Raw genomic sequence first — 21352 nt, forward strand, 5'->3', positions numbered from 1 at the left:
TTGTTGTAAATGCAAATAAAACTTATATTTCCATGGTAAACATGATCTTAAATTTGCACCATGACATCAGTACGATACTTCGTATGGTTATTACTTCAGAGGGATACTCAAATTTTCTGAATAATAACAATAATTATCGTAAATACTGGTCTAGTTGGGTCCCCTGTTGGAAATAAACAACTGTATACAAACAAAATTCAAGATAGAACAGCCTCTTCTTTATAAATATAACAAAAGTAGGCATTTTCCACTGGGATGCGTTGCATATTACAAGAACAGTTAATCATGATGTAATTTGGTAATTTATATAAACAATTTAATAAAAGTATACAATGATCTTACCAGAAGAAACGGTAACATATACAAAAGTTATTACTTTGAGTATAATTTGTCCTATACTTATAAAGTTTAAATGAAGCATATTATTGCAGAATATATTTATCGACAAATAATAATAATTAAAAAACACACATCATTCACTTCAGAGATTAATAAGAATCACGAAAAATTTCATTAATAATTATAATTGACACTACTTGAATATCACCATCATTAAGTGTGGAATAATAAAACCAATACATCAGTCAATAATAATTATACAAATCAAAACTGTACAGTATTTTAATTTTATTTAATCTAAAAAATAGACTTGCATAACCACAGGAATTACTTGTACTCGTTAGTATTAGATTTAACACATCAATTTATTATAATTTCATACTGGCATATTAGTATTATATATATGTATATACTTTTTCTTATATAAATACGAACTATTGCCACCACTACAGTAAAAAATAATATTCTAAAATATGTCTTTCCCCTTGCCAAAACAAATGGTGTTATCTTATATATATATATTTTACACCTTGACTAATTTCCACACTGATTTCTTTCTTTACTTTTATATATACCTTGCATAGTATACACTAGCCAAATAAAGCAACTGTACAAAAACGTAGAAAAAGCATCGAAGGACACAACTCACAGAGATTAAAGATAGAAAATAGTAATATATATAATTTTTTGTCAGAATTTTAGTTCTTTTTAAAAGTAATTCTACAACTATTATAATAACACTCAATACCTTACTGCTGTATGTGCCTATGTAACGCACTCTGGCAATACTTTGATTTTCACAATTACAACTGCATAACCACACACGCACACATTTTCAAATTTTCTCCTACATAAACAACCGGACGCATGCACACATATATAATCATTCTTACACATTTATATATAATCATTCTTACATAAATATATTTATATATATACACACACACACCTGCGCGAATACCCATAACATTCAAACAAATTCAATTATACATAATTAATATATACAGGGTCAGAGTGTGTGAGAAACTGGGTACAAACTGACAGATGATTTCTTAAGCTAAGTTGAGGGGAATAAACGGGTTGGAAAACGCATCTAAAAGTGCAGACTTAATATTCTTGGACAATGCTGAAACAAAATGCCGCTGCATTTAGGTTAACATAATCTATAATGGAAACTGTTATGCTGCCTGCTCGTAGTTCCCATTCTAGAGCGTTCAAATTTCGATGTTACAAATTATACGGTCCTATCAGTTTTGGTATAAAAAAATGGCCTCCTTCCCTGTTAGGAAAAAAAAAATAACTTTCATAGCTATAATAAATTACAATGGGATCATCATGGACAAAACATGTAGGATATAATAATGTTTCAAAATAGAAATATCTGACCATACGATGTGCCTTATATTCCAGACATTATCACAAAGTAAAACAACTTACATTTCTGAAACAAAACAATTGCAACCATTGTTTAATTGATATATTTTTCGTTTAATTTGGCTTAAGAAATTATCTATCAAATTGTACACAGTTTTGACACACTCCGTGATATTATATCTCGCCTACAAAATCACAATATGTACAAATTTCTTATACGGTTCGGAACACTGAGTGCACTCTAAATGTATTAGCTGCATTGGATGCCCTGTTCAACGGGTTAAAGTCACTTCATTAAACCTCAATACGTGGATGCCCTGTTCAACGGGTTAAAGTCATTTCATTAAACCTCAATACGTGTAATATTTAAATTATGTTCAAATTTCTTTTTATTTTGAAACTTTATGAAGGAACTTTTCTTTTACGACTTAATTTTCAGCTCAATTTTAACCAAATCGACGAATTCACTGAAATAATAATAATAATAATAATAAATATAAAATGTCGATGTTAGCAACAATCAGCCTTAATAACTGCAACACACTACTTTGTGTCAATAAGGTACTATGTTGCACTTTTCTTTTATTCTCTCCGAGAAACAAGGAAGAACAAAATAATATAAATAGGAATGCAATCTATAGTTGAATTTATTTTACGTATATTTTATTTTATATTTTTTAGTGTTGATTTTCATTTTTTTAAAGATAATTCTAGATTATATGTATCTATTTATATACAGACACGATGTACTTACACATGCTATTTGTGCTATAGAAAAAGACTAACAAAACGATTATAAACAGGATAATACCTAAATACATAATAATTTGAGAATAACCTGGAATAAATGTTACTCACCAAAGAAAACTCAAAAAAAAACAATTTCACAAAACACTCAACAACTCCTGCTGGTACCAACCATACAAATACTAGAAAAAACACCTCACAAGACCTTTGACACTTATATACAAATCGTGACATGGAGCAATTCACTGTTTATTTCTAGAGAAAAAAATTGTAAATACTGTAAAAAGAACTATCCACACTGTCCGTATCAAGTTAGTTCACTATAATCTGTCCAACCATGGTTCGGTGCTCCTAATTTTAGTACGCCAACTGAACGATCCTTTGAGGCAGTTATGATGTCTGAGTTTCAAGTTAAGGTAATTTAACAAATATGCATTTGATAAGATCATTAATTATGACTAATGTCAAATGTATTTATTACAGCGAGAATATTTTCAAAAGCAGTTAATGCTTTCATTCTCAGTTCCTCTATGTAGGGAAGAACACATACTTATGAATCCAAATAAAACATAAATTATGATATGTGAACGAAAATACTGTAAAAATATAACAAAAATTAAATATTCAAAACTCAACTTGTAGTTTATCTACTATCAAATCATCCCTTCACAGAATATAACCCATGTAGGTTTTACCACGATAGGTGGCAGTTGGTTGCAGTGTTCATTAAATTATAAAATATTAAAAATTTGCATTGATTATATTCTATGGTAAAATCTAGTCTGCAAAGCATTTTGTTCAGTCCAATATGATCTATCAATTGGTATGTCTCATCTTAAGACATTCTGTTAAAGCCTATTAAAGGGCCACTTATTTGCCCTGTTCAATTCGTTTGAGGTTGTGAACGATGAAACCAACAAATCTCTAAAATGATGTGAAAAGATCTTACAAGTTTATGAGGTCCGCAGACGAAGATTGGATGAAAGGCTGAAACCATGTAAACTATCATTTATCACAAACTATTCCTCTAATTTGAAACGAAACTGGCATAAAGGTTGTTGATGGTCTACGCAGGTGACCTGGGAAATTTAGTTTACATCTATCACGATATAGCCTAAAAAGAAGTGAACTTTATTTTTGACAAACGGCTCAGTAGATATTTCCCAAATTTAGGAGAAAAGTGGCATATTTATAGTCACCTAAGTTTGATCAAGGTTCAGAGCTGAAACCGACAATATCTATAAATAATAAACGTTCTGAAAAATAAACAAAATTACTAAACTGTCTTAAAAAAGATATGTAAAGCTCAAAGATAAGGATAGATCAGCAAAAGCCAAAACCTTAACTAGCAAGAACTTTCACTTCTTTGGATGGCTTTCATCGAATTGACGAAAACTGATACTGTGAAGAGTAGATCTTCACAGCCTAATTTGCATCAATATTTAAATTAACTGAGGGGTCATGTATGTAAATCATGGCCGTTTACATGTGTTTACTATTCACAAATGCACAACTTGGATTTTGACGTTAGGTCAAACAAATATAGTCCGTAACAGAAGATGCATGTAGCGATTATCAATACCTACAGATTAGGATTGAGTACACAAGTACTCTTAGTGGACATATTAATTAGATTTTGGAATACCCAGATTATGTCGTGCATATTATAGCACAAGAATCTAGAGTTTGTACAGAAAGGGGATACGGGTGGATATCCTCTTTCATTAATCTGGTGAACTTACAAACATTTTACGCTTTTATAACGTAAATGAAGATACTACTGTGACTGAAAGAAATATATATATAAATTAATTTATATGCTTTTAGTTAAGTAGTGATTCTGTTACTAACAATATTGCTACGGAATATTTAAAATTGAATATTTCCGCTCATGAGAAACATGTGTATTTGTTCCTGCAAGACTTTTTAGTAATATTAGATAGACCTAATCATAAAACTAACTGCTAATAATTGAAAAGTAACGATATAAAACATGATGTATGATTAACAACAAACGCTTAAAAGGATGAAAGACTTTGTTATAAATTGTCATCTCAGCGAAGAGTTCGTGTAATTATATACTGTAGATGCTGGTTACGGACTGTGGAAAAGAAGACTGCAGGAGTTAAGAACATCATTACTTCTAGACCAGTAATCGAGAAGAATCTTAATGTTTATAAATGAAATGAAATCTTTAAGTTTTACGTTCCACGTTTATGCCGGCTAGGCTAAAATGATGAGAAATGAATGAAATGGTGGAATGAAAAAAACGTGGGAAGAAACGGGAAAACCCCGAGAAAACTCACGCACACGGTGTTTAGCACTGTTTAATCACAATTACAAGGAACTATAAAGTGAATGATTCGACACTTAATCGTGGAAAGATTAATAGTGCGCACATCAACTTAAAATTGATTTATTTTAAAGTCTTGGTAAAATAATTTAAGCTCTAAGGCTTGAGCAGCGTGAATATATCGTAAGGTGGGATTTCTGTAGTACTGTTTCAGAACGTTTGGTGTTAATAAATTAGTTATAGACTTTGGAAGTAAGGATTATAATTCCAAGAACCTGTACTTTTTAAAACTTGCAGTTTGGTTTAATAAAATATAATTGTTTTTGTTCTATCACAGGAATGGAATGTTATTGTTTCTCTTACAAGTGTTAGGAGCAATTTAAGCGTGTCTGAGTGTCGTCAGTTCTCAATAGCAGAGATGATACGTCTTTATGGTCATAAGTCCATGTTGCTCAGTACAAGTCAGTACTGGGGCTACTGACTCAAAATATTCAACCACTGTCACAATTGGTGGTGACATGAAAACTTTGTCCCACTATTGTTTGCAAGCTTTCCATAAAGTAGTCAAGCCCAACTTTAGAAGGTTTGACACTTCATACAACTTACTTAGATACGTTGCCAAATTTTGTTGTGACCGGTCATGGCTAATAGACTGAAACCAACGAGAACTTGTAATTCTCATGAACGTTGGAGAGAGTTACCCCAAAAATCATTACGAACATATTAACGGCAAACTGTCGTGATCTGGTAAGGAAGATTCAGATTGCTCAAGGTTAATGGCCGAAACTGCTGAATAACTGATAAATGACCTGACAGTAGAAACCATAATACGAGACCGTTTCTGATGTTCTGTAAGGCTTGAAACGAAAATTCATTAAGAACAGGAGCTAACAAAAGTAGCAGAGCAGTGTCTGGTTACTCTACTAACCATGCCAAGAAAGAAGAAAAAAGCGTGCGTTCACCTTAGCTAGCGTGCACTTATATGAGTTCGTGGCAACATCTATTCTCCTTTCCCATGCTCTGTGACAAACAGGGTGGTCATAATACAAGTACTGGTTTCTGATTACAGGTGAGCTGTGGTCGGAGACAGATGAAAGACGACCGAGCTGGAAAGGAGTAATCCAAATATTGTAATTATTACCTACTATAGAATCGAACAAGCACTCCTCGTGTCCTGTGGACTACATCTGTAGTTCATACTTTGCCGCAGTGGCGCCGCAAGTAGTAGCGCATTTCCGCCCTCTACATATCTATTGCAATAATTACTTGCGAGCAGCAGCAAGGTTCGTTTACAGCGGAGTTCTGCCATATAATGTCATTAGATTATTTATCCAAGTTTGTAACTGTTATCATTGTTGCAATTTCGTATTCGTACTTAAAATACTGGCTAAGTTGAAACAAAAACAACTTTATACTAGATTTAAACTAGACTTCATTCGTCAAAAGTTCTCTATTATACTTATATTAGAACTGAGAGTATATTTCAATTCGGGATCTGCAGCATTGCACACGTTGAAGGATTGGACTCAGTAGTTACTAATGCGAGCCTCTGAAGGCGGTAACCGTACAGAGGAATCCTTTGTGTACATACACTACCTCCACATAAGTAAACAGACACCCGCAAAGCAACATGATTTCATGGAAACACGAACGATGACCGTGAGTATGATGTAATTGGGATTTAAACATGCAGTACAATATAAGTGCTACCATGCCGAGGGGACATGCTTGTCAAAAGCTGACTTTTTTTTTTTTTTTGTTGTTGTTGTTGTTGTTAGATCTCACAATAGGGCATTTGAAGTACCACACTATCAGTGCTCTGTTAGCAACCTCTAATAAGATTATTAGATGAGTAAATTTAGGTCAAAAAAGGGAATAACCTAGAAGTAATTGTAATAAAAGGTATTTTTATTGTTTCTGATCCTATTTTGTGTTCTAAATAACATATCAAAAGTCTATCAAAATCTGACTACAGGAAAGCCGCCATTTTGGATATTTTCATAAACCATTTTGATAAACGTTTCTTGTAATATCTTCGCAATGAATCAAACTAGAGACTTGATTCTTGTCCCAAATCAAAGCTAATAAACAATACAATCACCAAAATCTACAATTGGTATAATTGTATGAAGAATTATTTAAATATGGTTAGGCTGAAAACGTTGTTGAGTTCGTCTTATTTTGTCACTTTCATGGCTAATAACTACGAAATCCTCAGAGATACTGGAAAACTCCCCGAAATAAAATTAATAGATTCCACTTTTACCTTTCCATCGACTCCAAAACTGTTTACCTATGTCTCAAAGTAAGGGAACTACGTGGTTTTATGTGATGCAGGGAGTTGTACTTTGAGTCACTCACATACGCAGTTCAGGTACTGTGGTTAGACATCAAAACATGAAAGAAGCTGGCAGAAACAACAAATGACATTTTCGATCGCTGGGTAAGAAAAAGTAACTATAACTCTGCTTCCATAAGGTCGATTTTCATCAAGTTGGTGCCAAAGTAAAAGACACTGGCTATAAATGAAAGAGATAAACATGTATTTTCAACAAATTACAATTATATGTGTAACTGAATATGTTTAATTTATATTATGTGATACGAGACATCATGTAGGAAACTTATATGTCGTAATGATAACAGTTAATTTGTACATGTTTTACGCTTATGTGTAACACAAAATGCAAAAAATGTGTAAAAATTAACTGTTATCATTGTTCCTGCAAAAAGTATATTGCGCTACGAAGCTGACTAGTCCAACGATAATGTACATTTATCAAGGCCACCAACATTATCACTATTAGTGAATAATTTATATACAGAATATTTTTATTAACATACAAAATGGTTATAACAAATATAAATGAACAACAAGAGAACTTTGTTATTTACCGTAACTTAGAACTATGTTCAAATAATCAAACTAGTTTTTGTGGTTGATTTGAAATGAACCAAAAATTACAAAAGTAGCTCAGTGAACACCAGGAAGAATAATATACACTATTTTCATAATTTATTATGATCGAAAAGGAAAAGAACATAATCATATGAAAGTATCTTTCTTCAACCACAATTGCACCAAGCAACAGGTGTAGAACTGACACCAAAATTAGTCATCATTGCTTTCCAGTTCCACTTCTGTCGCATTTGTTACATTATACCATGTGATTCCATGCCATTTGGAGCATTCACTCAAGATCTTGCAGTTGCATTGCATGCTAGAACACAGAGCAGCCACATTTTATGAACTTCAACAACTGCTCAGGTGCGGGAGTTGGGCCATCTTCACCGGTGACAGATGCCCATCACAGAGTTCCCAACCCCATTGGAGTGGATCGAGGTCATTGTAAAGCCAGGTCGGAAGATATACACGTAAAGAGTGATAGTAGCAAGCATCTTCAGTAGGCGGCAGTACTTTCTGGCGTCACTTGAGTTGTCTATTTAACTGTTTCGGAGATAAGCTTGTGATAGCGAATGTCATTGAGACATTGACCAATTTGACCCCATATAGACACGCCATAGCTTTATTACCACATGTCTTGATTTGTTCTTGTGTTCTTCTTGCAGTAATGAAGATTGCGGCCTCTTCACGGAAACACTCGTTCTTCCGCAAGAGTAGAATGGAATGTCGTTTCCCTAACTCATATGGTTTGGATGTAGTGTCACATCCCAGAGATGCATGAGCGAAGAGTATATGTGAGCACACGGCATCACTCACGAGGAAACGGTCTCAAGTGTAAACAACCGATTTGGCTGGGGTCCGGATATGTGTTACGGTAGACCAAATTAGGAGACACGTATTTTGGCTTTTTTGTCCATACGCAGAAATTTCCGAAATACGGGGCCCCAAAGTTGCCCTTCATGCTATAACTAAAAAGCGAATTACGTTACTGGTACGGAATGTTGGCTGGGCTTGGAATAAGATGTTAATATATATGCAAAAGTATGTGACTTGTGTTTGTTGTTAGGTCCCACAAAAAGGAATGTCGAATATACATGGTCCCATACTGCTAGATTTTCAATAAGGCCATGAAGTTGGCATTTGTGGTACCCATGCAATTCTGAACAAATGTTCAGCTGGCACGAGCCGTCGAGGATGGATCTGCTGACCTCGACGGTGTCAACGGAGCAAAAGAATGTTTGTGATTTTCGCCTGTATTTCTATAGCTAGGATGTGTGGAAACTGGGCGGAACACTTTTGTGCAAGAAAGTGAACGTTAAAATTTAATCGATACGGCGTGTGTTGTCAGGAAACCGGGCAGTGTGGTGGAAGTAAAGTTTGCCGGTTTGTCAGCTTCGGTCGAAAAAAAAACTACATCTCTTCGACTTGGGCTTATAATAGCCATATTCGGACCCCAGCCAAATCGGTTGTGTACAAGTAACGTCATTCGCTTCCTAGTTATAGCATGCAGGGGCACTTTGGGGCCCCGTATTTCGGAAATTTCTGCGTATGGGCCCAAACGCCAAAATACGTGTCTCCTACTTTGGTTTCCCGTAACACATATCCGGACCCCAGCCAAATCGGTTGTTTACATGAGACCGTTTCCTCGTCAGTGTTTGTTTCATTGCCTTAATGTCGTGGACCATCACACGTTTGGAACTTTTCTTTGGTTCAGGACACAAAAAGACATCATTGAGTTGGTTGTCGAAATAGTGGGTTAACAGGACTAAAAGGTCAGCGTCTTCGCCAATAACTGCTGTAGGATACATCTGCGAGCTTTCAATAGCTTGTTTCACAATCAGCACATCTGCTTCATCAGGAGCATGTTTGATACCATACCAGGGTTTGCCCAAGTGGGCCCAGCCCGAAAAAACCCACCGGGTTTTTTCGGGTTGGACCCACCTGAAAAAACCCACCTTAAAACCCACCTGGGTTTTTGAGCTTTTTGTTAATATATTATTGCTACAACTAAGTTGATCACATTGAAAGTGATTTTTATCAAATTTTGGACATTCCTCGGGCGAATTAAATGCTTTCACGTTAAGGTATACAACAACATTCTACATAAGCCCTTTATAAAGTTCTGAATGCACTGAATAAATGAAAAAAACTTACCTTAGCTTGAGATAATTATATAACAAATTAATGTATTGATTATGCTTATAGCCTATTTGAAAAAAATGCAATTTTATATTTTAGAAAATACTTTCCGTAAATAGTGTGCTCGCCGACTCGGCTATGCCGAGGGACGTTATCCCTCATAGGGGAGACCGGAGCACATTGTCACAATTTTCACCTTTTATTTTCTTGTGATGCTCGTGTAAGGCCGAGAAGTATAATTTTTAGTATACACATACTTTGTTATATTGTGCATAGCATATATATTTCTCTGTTCAATGTAACTCGCTCTGAACTGGACTTATGTACTATGTTTTATGATCAATACAGTTATGACAATGTACCCCATATGCGGTGTAAGTTGTCACAATATATGGGGCAAATTGTCACATGTTATTCTTGTGGCACTTTCCAGAAATTGGTAGATATTATTAATGCAACTATTACTAATGCAAAAAGACTATAAATGTTACCAGCATTAAATACTTAGCGTCTGAAAGAGAATCAAAACATAATTAAATGAAAGGGGAACCTGTTAACTAGGAAAGAAGTAGGGGAACCTGTTAACTTATATTTTCTCAACCTAAAAGATTTATTGTTACATCAAGCTTTGTAGGAAAACCAAAACTGCCATGAAAACAGAACTAACTCATAGCTAAGGAATCAAAACTACAAACTGAAAGGTCATAACAAAATGACGAAATTATCAAATCATATCCTACGTCTCCAATAGGCCGACACAAAATTAGCCAATTGCATTTAAGTTGCTTCTGATTGTAGTTTATGAATTGCAAAGAATTCCTCTGATAAGACAACTGTATAGCTAGGAGAGGAGTAAATATTATTACGAAGTTTAGTTGCGTTTTATTAGTACGCACCGCAAACTAGTTTGAAAATGTTTATCCTTTTGCTTCTACACCTGGAGGTCATCGTCAGAGCCACAGTTAATACACACGTAAAATAAGTTCTGCTTCCCTCAGTTTTCGTAGGCCGATTCCTTACATCGAATGCACTGAATTTACTTCTTGCTACATGTACTCGCACTGTATGGATCGCCATAAACTAAACACAGTGTATCGTCGTCCTCTGAGAAAGAATCGTAATCTTCTCTGGACCTTCGTTGACATTGTTTATAGGTGCAAAACTATTTGCTTGGGGAGTTCTTATAGCAAGAGCACTATGTCTTTTCAGAAATACCGGATACCAGTCTGGGCCAGCAATGGCCTTTCCATTCCACGACTCTGGGCATTTCAATCCTAGCGCTTTTGCATAGTTGTAAGCCAAATCGCGAACCTCTTTTGTAGTGAGTCCAAATTATATGTGCGAAGCTTGTTTTGGTATGATACTAGTAATTCTTCCTAGTATTATGAAGAGTAACCTAATGTAAATGAGCATTGGCCGAACTGTAGTTCGCCATCTGTAACACGTGCACAAAATCTTGCCAATGTTCTGTAGTGGACATGAAATTCTTTAGCAGCTTTAGGCCTACGTATTGATATGGGGTTATTTCTGACAACATGCCTCGTCTTATGCCGGGGCTCTAGGCCCCGACAACATGCCCCGTCACAGTGACAACATGCCCCGTCTTATTTGTGACAACTTGTCCCACGTGTCGCCGTTACTCTTTTTACAAAATATCTATACCAAACGACAAGATTAGGCGCATTCAAAGTTGCACATTATGAAGCTCTATTTGTAACCTACATAACCACAGAAAGATATTTGCTGCTACAGACAAATGGCACTGAAAACAGACAAAGTTCAACTGACGCAGCACCGTTGTTCCCGCTCATCTCCAAACGAGTACAGTTAGTTGTGACATCTAGTAAGTAAACAAGAAAGCAGCACCTAATGTTTTCGCTTTTTTCAGAATTGCTACTGTGACAACGTACCCCGGTCTCCCCTACGTTTGACGAGTTTAAAGCCATATGTGCCGGTACTACCAGTAAATATGTAGTGCATTAGTAAAACTATTATTTCTTACCTTTGATGGTAGCACAAGTATTCTTTAGTAAAATTTAGTTTTCCAACAATAACAGTTTAGTTTAGTTATTTGTTGGTACTCTTCAAATAAGCATTCTTTAGAATCAACACCAACAATAGCGTAAAAATTATTGTCAAATTTAAGAAGCTTAATGTTCAGAGTTCCAAAAACTACGTAACACTTACTACTTCAAGTGCTGAATTCAAACTTCCTTACTAGTGGAAGTTTCGATGTACAGTAAAGAAAGCTGCATTTTCGAGGGGAAAAAAAGGTCGCGAAAGAAATGCTCGGGAAATCCCCGCAACTGAACGCACAAAGCATCGGAACTAAATACTTCAACAATAAAACTATTTATTTTACGCTGGAAGATATTTAATTTCATTTAAGACATTTTGAAACATTTACTTTATAGAATATGAATTATATCTGTTAATTGTTTTAAATTAACTTTCTGGAAAGAAACGTCTTGCAACAAATGCTCGGGAATTTCACCTAATTGAACGCACAAAATATCGAAAGTGACCTTCAAATAAAACCATTTATTTTACGCTGTTAAATTAATATATTTGGTGTTCGTATTTGGCAAACGTCACTGAGGCTTCTGGGATGATTCGATCTACATTTGTTCGTCGTCTGCCTGTACCCCACATACTACAGGGTACCACCTTCGATGTTTTAAGTTTAAATTTTCAGGGTACAAACACGAGACACACTATATTTCCAGTATAGATATTGGCGGCATACTAAAGTACAATTTCAAAATGGTGGCTTAAAAAAATAGCGGGTATCCACGCTACAAAGTGCAATTTTCGGTCTTTTAAGTTGAAATTTTAAGAATATAAGCACGAGACACACTAAATTAGCTGTATATATTTTGGCGGCAATCTAACGTAAAATTTCAAAATGGCGGCCATTTTTTCAAAACAGCAGTGAATAGAAAATTGTTGCAAGCTGTGACAATGATAATCTTGAAATATAAATCACATTTTAACACTTTTACCCCAAAGACATTGAAATATTTCGAAAAAAACCAATTAAACCCGAAAAAACCCGATTAAACCCGAAAATACCCGAAAAAAACCACATGGGCCCAGGTGGGTTGGGCTTTTTCAAAAAAACCCGGGTTTTTTCAAACCCTGTACCATACCCGGTTTCCGTAAACTTCTCAGCCAATCTATTTCTTCTCTTTGTTGCTCAAGAATATGTCCTTGGTGATGGTGGGAACCGTCGATTGAGTTACATGCACTTTTGATCCCTCCAGACCTCTGTTACGTTTGTAGTGAGCCTCAAACGTTGTAGGCATCGAATATAATAGTTGCTTGCCCGAATTTTGACTTAACATACTGTACATATCAAAGGAATAGTGCTTCAAAAGTTTGTTGCTTATTCCAAGGCGAACGGTGAAGCAATTACCCACCATCAATGATATAGTACAATTTCCTGGTATTGTACAGGTTGTCCGACATTGGCCGCGCAAGTATGTTGTAAGCTGGGCCTTTCCAGAATCTCTCATAACTAAATGTGTGTCAAATATCGAAGGTGGGTATGTATATAGCTCGTAATAGAAAACGTTTCAAAATCGAATTCGCTGCTTTTTGTGCAAATGAGAAGACGCTGGAAAAACAGTTGAGGGTCTATGTAAAATGTCTTATCCTTCGCCTTAACTACCTGTACTGACCTCATTGGGTTCACCATTTTGTTTCTCTTGAACGAAAATTGTATAACCAATTTATCGTTTATATCAACAAGAATTCTGCTCCCTACTTCCCCAGCCATTTAAAGATTTGTTTCTGCAAAATATGTGATGCCTGTAATTACGTTTTTTAGATTTTGGTCGGGATAGAAAACGCTGAGTTGTTACACAAATTCCATATCTTTTTGTGGGTTAGCGTTGTCCCGCTTCAGGCCGGATTTGGTCAGAGTTATATGTTGCTCAGTCATCGTCTGTTGAATCTCAGCAAACTCTTGCATCCTCTGGTAGAGGAGTGCACAAATGGGTTGCAACATTATCCATACGAGCTGCTGCCCTTTTGTCATCCCTTTACCATGTATTAAGCCATTGCTAATGCCTTTTAAGTTCCTCATTACTACCTGCTTAATTATCAAATCCGTGGAGAGTCCGGCCAAAAACCTATTACTCCACCTTATAACATGTTGTTCATTCATGAAAGCTGCTTGTACGTTTAGAGCCACACCTTCAAGTTCTACATTCTTTGTAAGTATTTTGGTCTTGAATATGCATACGAATTATGGCCACATGATGTGAAAAAAGTATGTATTTCATTTAACGTACACAAATGCATTTCTCAATGGTCTGTTCTTTCAGCTTTAATAAATGAATTCAGGATATCCACCATTTCAATGCACACCATCCACAGTGCAGCTGTTTTGCTAGTTTTCAGTTCTATTTTTTTTATCCTGTACTTTTTTATACAGCCTGCTGATTACATCATTAGGAATTTCGGAAGCTAACATTTCTTCTTTCAGAAGTCGTTTAAATGAAATGAAATAAAATGAAATCTTTGAGTTTTACGACCCACGGATATGCCGGTTAGGCTAAAGGAGACGGTGATTATGAGAAACGAGTGAAATGGTGGAATGAAGAAAGTGGGAGAACCCCGAGAAAACCCACGAGCACGGTGTTTGTCCATCACAGTCCACACAGCGTGAGCTGGAATCGAACCAGGGACCCCAAGCACCGGAGGTGAACGCTCTACCACTGAGCCACCGTGTCCCCCTCGTTTAAATGTTAATCGTGCTGTGGTTAAATCAGTGCTTTCAGGTTCTGTACTTACTGCTTAATAACTAACTAACTAACTAACTAACTAACTAACTCTATGGCCTATGGAACCCGGAGGTTCAATGCCGCGTTCACAAAAGCTCTCCACTGACTTCTATCCTTAGCTAATTGGATCCAGTTTCTACTTTGTATTCCAATCTCTGCGAGATCCATCTTAATATTGTCCTCCCATCTGCGCCTAGGTCTTCCTAATGGTCGTTTTCCGATTGGTCTTCCATTCAAGACTTTGAAAGCGTTTCTACTTTCTTCCATTCTAGCTACATGACCCGCCCACCTAAGCCTTCTAGACTTGACGACCCTAACAATGTTGGGTAAACCATATTAACTTATGTAGTTCCTCGTTATGAAGTTTCCGCCATTCCCCATTTCTATTCCTCTTGGGTCCGAATATTCGTCTCAGGATCTTGTTCTCAAATATTTTCAGTCTATTTCTTCCCTCAGAGTAAGTGACCATGTTTCGCAGCCATACAGAACAACAGGCATAATTATCGTTTAATATATTTTAAGCTTCACATTCCTCGACAGAATTCGCGACAACAAGAGATTTTGAACCGAATAGTAACACGAATTCCCTGCTTTTAGTCGACATTTAATTTCTTCGTGAATATGATTTTCCTCTGTTAATATTGATCCTAGATATTTGAAACTATGCACTTTATCAAAAGTATTATTTAATATTTTAACGCATCCATAATTTGCTGTATTCCGGTCCCGACGCACTTCCATATATTTAGTTTTCTCTGCATTTACTTCTAAACCCATATCCCTGCAAGCGTTTAATAAAATCTCTGCATTTCTTTCTATTGTTCTCCTATCATCCCCTATTAAATTTACAACATCAGCATATGCCATAACCTGCTGAATACCGTTCAACGCTAGGCCCTGGTTGCTATCTTTGATTTTCCTTATAGCGTATTCCAGAACGAAGTTAAATAATAATGGCGACAACGCATCTCCTTGTTTCAGGCCATTTTCGACGTGAAAGCTCGTGGACAAAAATTTTCCTACCCGGACTTTACTTTGGGATTCATTTAAACATATCTTAATTAATCTAATTAGCTTTCTCGGTATTCCAAGTTCTGTAAGAACGTTGTATAATGTTTCTCTCCTAACCGAGTCGTACGCCTTTCTAAAATCAATAAATAGATCTGCTTAATTAGCTAGAAAAGTATTAAGGATTGATGACACCAGTATGTGGTCACTAATAGCTCTGGCAATTGCTATGCCTGCTTCACTGTGTTTCCTTCATACCTAACCTCCAGAATTTCAGCCAACCCGGATCCTGACATGACAAAACCAATGCACCTAAGGAAACTCAATCGTGTGCAGACCTCGTAGTCTGAGAATACATTTCTTTAACGGACTACCTTGTGGTTCGTTGCTTACGATTCCAACTGCTTTCAAGTACAAAGGCTGATCAAAGGTTACTATGTGAACTTGGTAGTACCATGCTGCAAACTTTGCTATAAATAACAGCGTTGACAAAATGGTTCCATGTTGATAATATAGAGTAAAACCACAGATGGTACAGTATCATGTTCATTCTTGTGAACCAGTTGACACCCTGAGGTACACTTGACTTTAGAAGACGTGAAATGTTCCACAGTATATCGGTTTTATTACTAAGCGATCCAAAATGTTATTTGTTGTTTCTGCAAATTTCCTTCTTGTTTTGATATCTAACCATAGTACCTGAATTGCGTATGTGAGTGACTCAAAGTACAATTCCCTGCATCACATAAAACCACGTAGCTCCCTTACTTTGAGACATAGGTAAACAGTTTTGGTGTCGATGGAAAGTTAAAAGTGGAATCTATTAATTTTATTTCGGGGTGTTTTCCAGTATCTCTGAGGATTTCGTAGTTATTAGCCATGAAAGTGACAAAATAAGACGAACTCAACAACGTTTTCAGCCTAACAGTAACCATATTTCAATAATACTTCATACAATTATACCAATTGTAGATTTTGGTGATTGTATTGTTATTAGCTTTGATTAGGGACAAGAACCAAGTCTCTAGCTTGATTCATTGCGAAGATAATACAAGAAACGTTTATCAAAATGGTTTATGAAAATATCCAGATGGCGATTCAAAATGGCAGTTTTCACGCAGTCGGATTTCGGTAGACTTTTGATATGTTATTTAGGACACTCAGAAACAATAAAAATACTTTTTATTACAATTACTTCTAGGTTCAACCTCAATTTTACTCGTCTATATAATGCAGTTCAAGCGGGACGGAAAGATTTAGACTCAAGACCGGTTCGACTGTAACCAATGCAACGCCTGAAACGTGCCACCCATCCTAAAGCTTCCAATAACATCACAGCAGAGGTTGATAGATCAGCACAAATCATCCAGCGGTATTTGTGAAGTCCTACAATGTACCGACACGTTGCCAGAAAAGCTCTAGTTATAGAATCACAAATGAAACGAAGACACAATTGGATAATCGCTATGAGCAAGAAGCCACTACATTTTTGGGAGATTTTTTTTGCTAATTCTCGGACGGCTGGTGTAATGACGAATGGCAGACCAGGATACAACACAATTTTGTCATCCTATGACGAAATATGATGAAGTGTCATGGTGTTGTGTGCAATTTGGAAAGGTGGTAGTAGCAACTTCATTTTTTTTTTTTTTTTTTTTTTTCACGATGGACTCACCAATGCTATGACATACATAGAGCTACTACAACATGAATTGCTACCTTTCTTTGAAAAAGGTTAACTGTCGCAGGACAATACGCAATTCATGAATTACAGGATACCATGTCATAGGAAAAGGATGCCCACCTGCTGGAAAATGTAAAATGAAGCTCAAACTTTGCCGTGGTCAGGATATTCGCTGAATGTGATTCCTATAGAAAATATTTGGCATCTATAACTGGAATTAAACGAACGGCCACACAGCCACACACAAGCAACCATCACAGTTACTTAACCCACTCTGTGACGAATGGTACAATCTATCATATGATGTTATTTGCTGAAAATCATGCCTTACAGGGTTAAAGCTTTACACGCTGCAGGGACTGGAGTACCTAATGATATTGAAAACTCGACATTGTGAAATTCATCGCCAATTAATGGACGTGTATGGAGACAATGTGATGGACGAGTCGTCTGTTCGGCGCTGGTGTCGCAACTTCAACCTGGGAGGGGGGTACACACGACGAGGAGCGTTCAGGGAGACAATCTGTCATTACAGACGAACTGCTGAGGTCAGTAGACGAATGCGTGAGGAACGATCGGCGCGTCACAGTTGAACTCTGTGAACATTTTCCTAATATGTCTCGAACAATTGTTCATGAAATTGTCAAAGACCATCTGCATTTTCAAAAATCTGTGCAAGGCAGGTCCCTCGCATGCTCACAGATGAGCACAAAACCAAGCGTATGGCTGCAGCATTGACGTTTCTGGGACGTTATTCCGATGAAGGAGACTCTTTCCTGAATCGCATCAGGGGACGAAACATGGATTTGTTATGCATCACCTGAGAGTAAACGACAATCCATGGAGTGGCATCACGCTCATTCACCAACCAAACAAAAAAAAAAAAAAAAAAAAAAAAAAAAAAAAAAAATTCACGACAGTTCCGTCCACCAGGAAACTAATGGCAACCATATTGTGGGATCGACGAGGTGTACTGCTCATTGATTTTATGGCCCGTGGAGACACAATTAATGCTAATGCGTATTGTGAAACATTAAAGAAATTACGGCGGGCAATACAAAATCGACGGCGAGGTCTGTTGTCTACAGGTGTCATTCTCCTTCATGACAATGCCAGGCCCCATGCAGCTGCGAAAACACAACTACTTCTGCAGCAATTCAAGTGGGAAACCTTCGACCATGCACCGTATAGCCCGGACTTGGCCCCTTCGGATTTTCATCTCTTTACGAAGCTTAAAGACTTTCTGGCGGGAAAAAGATTTGACAGCGATGAAGAACTTAAACGAGGAGTAACTACGTATCTCAATACGCTGGCGACGGAGGACTATGACGCTGGAATACAAAAAAACTCGTCACACGGTATGACAAATGTCTCAATTTGCTTGGTGATTACGTGGAGAAGTAATGTAAAGTACGCTCTTTCCAATAAAAATGTGTATATTTGTTAATATGCACTACTGTGTCTTTATTGCACGAACGGGTACCACTTTCCGGATGGCCCTCGTAAAACAGACAGAACATTTTCGTTTGAGCGAATTTCACTTTTTCTTTCATTGTGCATTAAAGAATGATGACATGAGAGCATTTGTCTTCTTTTCAACACTTTTTTTTTCGAAGTGCCTAAATGTCCTTGTGTTCTTTACATTCCTTTCTTTTCAAAGACATGACACCTGCCAACATTCCTTCAGCAATATGTGCCTCCTTCAATTTCCCTTTTTTTTTAGAAGCCTTTTGAAATTGATCTGTAGCTTCACCAAGCAGAGAATCTGCACGTTCTTTTGTGTCACTGTACTTTCCTTTTATTAAGCTTGTTTTCCATTTTTTTTTTCTATGTTGTTCTTAGTACTTCTAGCATTTTCCAACTACTTCTCTTCTGTTTTTGTCAACTTAACTTCCTTTTCCCTAAGCATAGCACTTTTTTTCCTGCGCTAGTCGCTGTTTCTTCAGAAACTGTTGGTAATGCTTATGAACATTCTGACCCAAGGTAATAATTTTCTTAGAAATTAGAACGAGATGAAGCATGTTGCTATAATAAAACTTCAAAGTGTATTTCATCATCAGAATACTGTTTAAAGTTCTGCAAAGGATCTGTGTCTTTTGCTCTGTAAGAGTATTTTTTGATACGAAGAATATTCTTTCAGTATTAGCATTGCCAAGAGACAGGAAGAGTGCAGTGTTTATTACTTTACTCATCAGAGGGAACTTTGATGAAACATCCTATCTCTTCAGTTCTATGAAAAAAGCCCAGTAACTGTCAATATGTGAAGAAGTAATTTCACTTCCAGCAGGTTCATTCTCAAGCTGCAGACATTTCCACTCGTCAACAAGTTAATCACCTGCTTTTGCTACAGTTCTGATGCATCTGCAGCTTTATGGAGATTTTCGTGACTGAGCATTAAGAAACGCAAGTGCTCGTTTAATGTGAACAGAATGAGTCATTGTATTTTGCACTAAATATTTACCACTTGAAATATAATGTCCTTGTACACTTTTCAAGAATTGTAAAGCATTCGTTTGTGGTAATTTAGACAGTTCATATTCTGTTTGCTTTGAAATTACAACGTGTTGTAAAGGCAGTAAATTATCAGATTCGAACAACCTGCTATTTGTCAATTATATATGAAAATGACTATTTCAATAACAGCAATACTTTTAGACACACTGTCTGCAAAAGTTCCAATGGCTTCTAACAACTTTGCATACAAAACATGAATCAGTGGAATTTTTCAAATTTCGTATCTGCAAATTTTATATTGTTAAGTTGAATCCTGTGAAGTAGGACTGAAAGAGGGTGTAAGTGCTAGTTACTCCGAAGTACAATTCAAATTTTATATTTTAGTGCTTTTTGAAAGTGTGTGATTTTATACATTGGAGAAACTTCAAATGAAATGAAAATGAAATCTTTGAGTTTTACGTCCCGGTTATGCCGGTGAGGCTAAAGGAGATGGTGATGATGAGTAATGAATGAAATGGTGGAATAAAGAAAGTGGGAGGAAACGGGAGAACCCTGAGGAAACCCACGCACACGGTGTTTGTCCACCACAAGGTTCACTTGGCGGGGGCTGGGATCGAACCCGGGACCCCAAGCACCACAGGTGAACGCTCTACCACTGAGCCTGAGCTCTCCAATTTTATACCTATCCACAGAATACAAGCTAATACATATAGTCACAAAACAAAGTATATGAAGTAATTTTAAATTTACAGTAATTCAAATAATTTATTGTTCAAGTACTCTTCCCGTAATTTAAAGATTTATGAAGTGCACTGGGTATTCAAACTGCAGGGCCTGGGTATCCAAATGCTGAGCCTGCGTATCCATTTGGATACAAAAAGGTAGCTTAAAAAGTGCTCTGGTACTCACAGGAACCACCAATCACTACGTTGTTCAGTGGCACAAGTAATTGCTGGAAACTGGTTCTGTGAAGAAAGGCAGTAGCAGGAAAGAAATGTGTGAGATAGAAAGCGGAAACAGTTATTAAGCGAAGCCCGCGTAAATCAGAGACGGGTAGACACACAACTTCAAATCTTGTAATCGACTATGCACGATATTCGTACATGAAATATTGCGGCTGAAAGCCTACAAGTTACAAGCTTGTTCAAAAACTTCAGCGTAATGGAAAACCTCGTAGGTATGAGTTCGCTGTTGAAATGCTAACACAAGTAAGATTTAATGATGAAGCTAGTTTTCATATCTCGAGTAAAGTTCATAGGCACAACTGCAGGATATAAGATGAGGAAAGTCCTCACAAGGTTCTGGAACACGAATGCAACAGCTCAAAATGAAATGTTGACCCAAGATCATTATTTTTATTTTTTAAGAGTTACAGTTACAGGTGCAACGTATCTGAAAATGTTAAAACATTATGCTGGACCTCATATACCACAATGTACACATATTCCAAATTAGACCGGGACCCATTGCATTGCACTCGTAATGTCAAGAGACTTCCTAGATAATTTTCGAAACAAATAGATTTGAGCATCCATCTCTAATGTGTGGGATCCCTCGTTCGAACTCAACTCACGCTAAGTGAGCTTTGTGGTCGACAAGCACCGTGTGCAAGAATTTTCTTG

The 21352-nt window shown here is 36.6% G+C and overlaps 1 protein-coding gene across 3 annotated transcripts in view; it reads right to left on the reverse strand.

The window, feature by feature from the left end:
• Nucleotides 1–21352, reverse strand: part of LOC145673186 (uncharacterized) — a 61066-nt gene continuing 39714 nt past the window's right edge. For 2 of the 3 annotated variants that reach the window (XM_081742652.1, XM_081742653.1), the window contains exon 8: nt 1–2859. In XM_081742652.1, coding sequence (XP_081598778.1) covers nt 2768–2859 — 92 coding nt within the window. In that variant the 3' untranslated portion in view covers nt 1–2767. The remainder of the gene's footprint in view (nt 2860–21352) is intronic. The other variant, XR_014128728.1, reaches the window with a different exon arrangement.

This window comes from Thermobia domestica, chromosome 16 (assembly GCF_964235325.1).
Source record: "Thermobia domestica chromosome 16, izTheDome1.hap1.1, whole genome shotgun sequence".
Lineage (NCBI taxonomy): Eukaryota > Metazoa > Arthropoda > Insecta > Zygentoma > Lepismatidae > Thermobia > Thermobia domestica.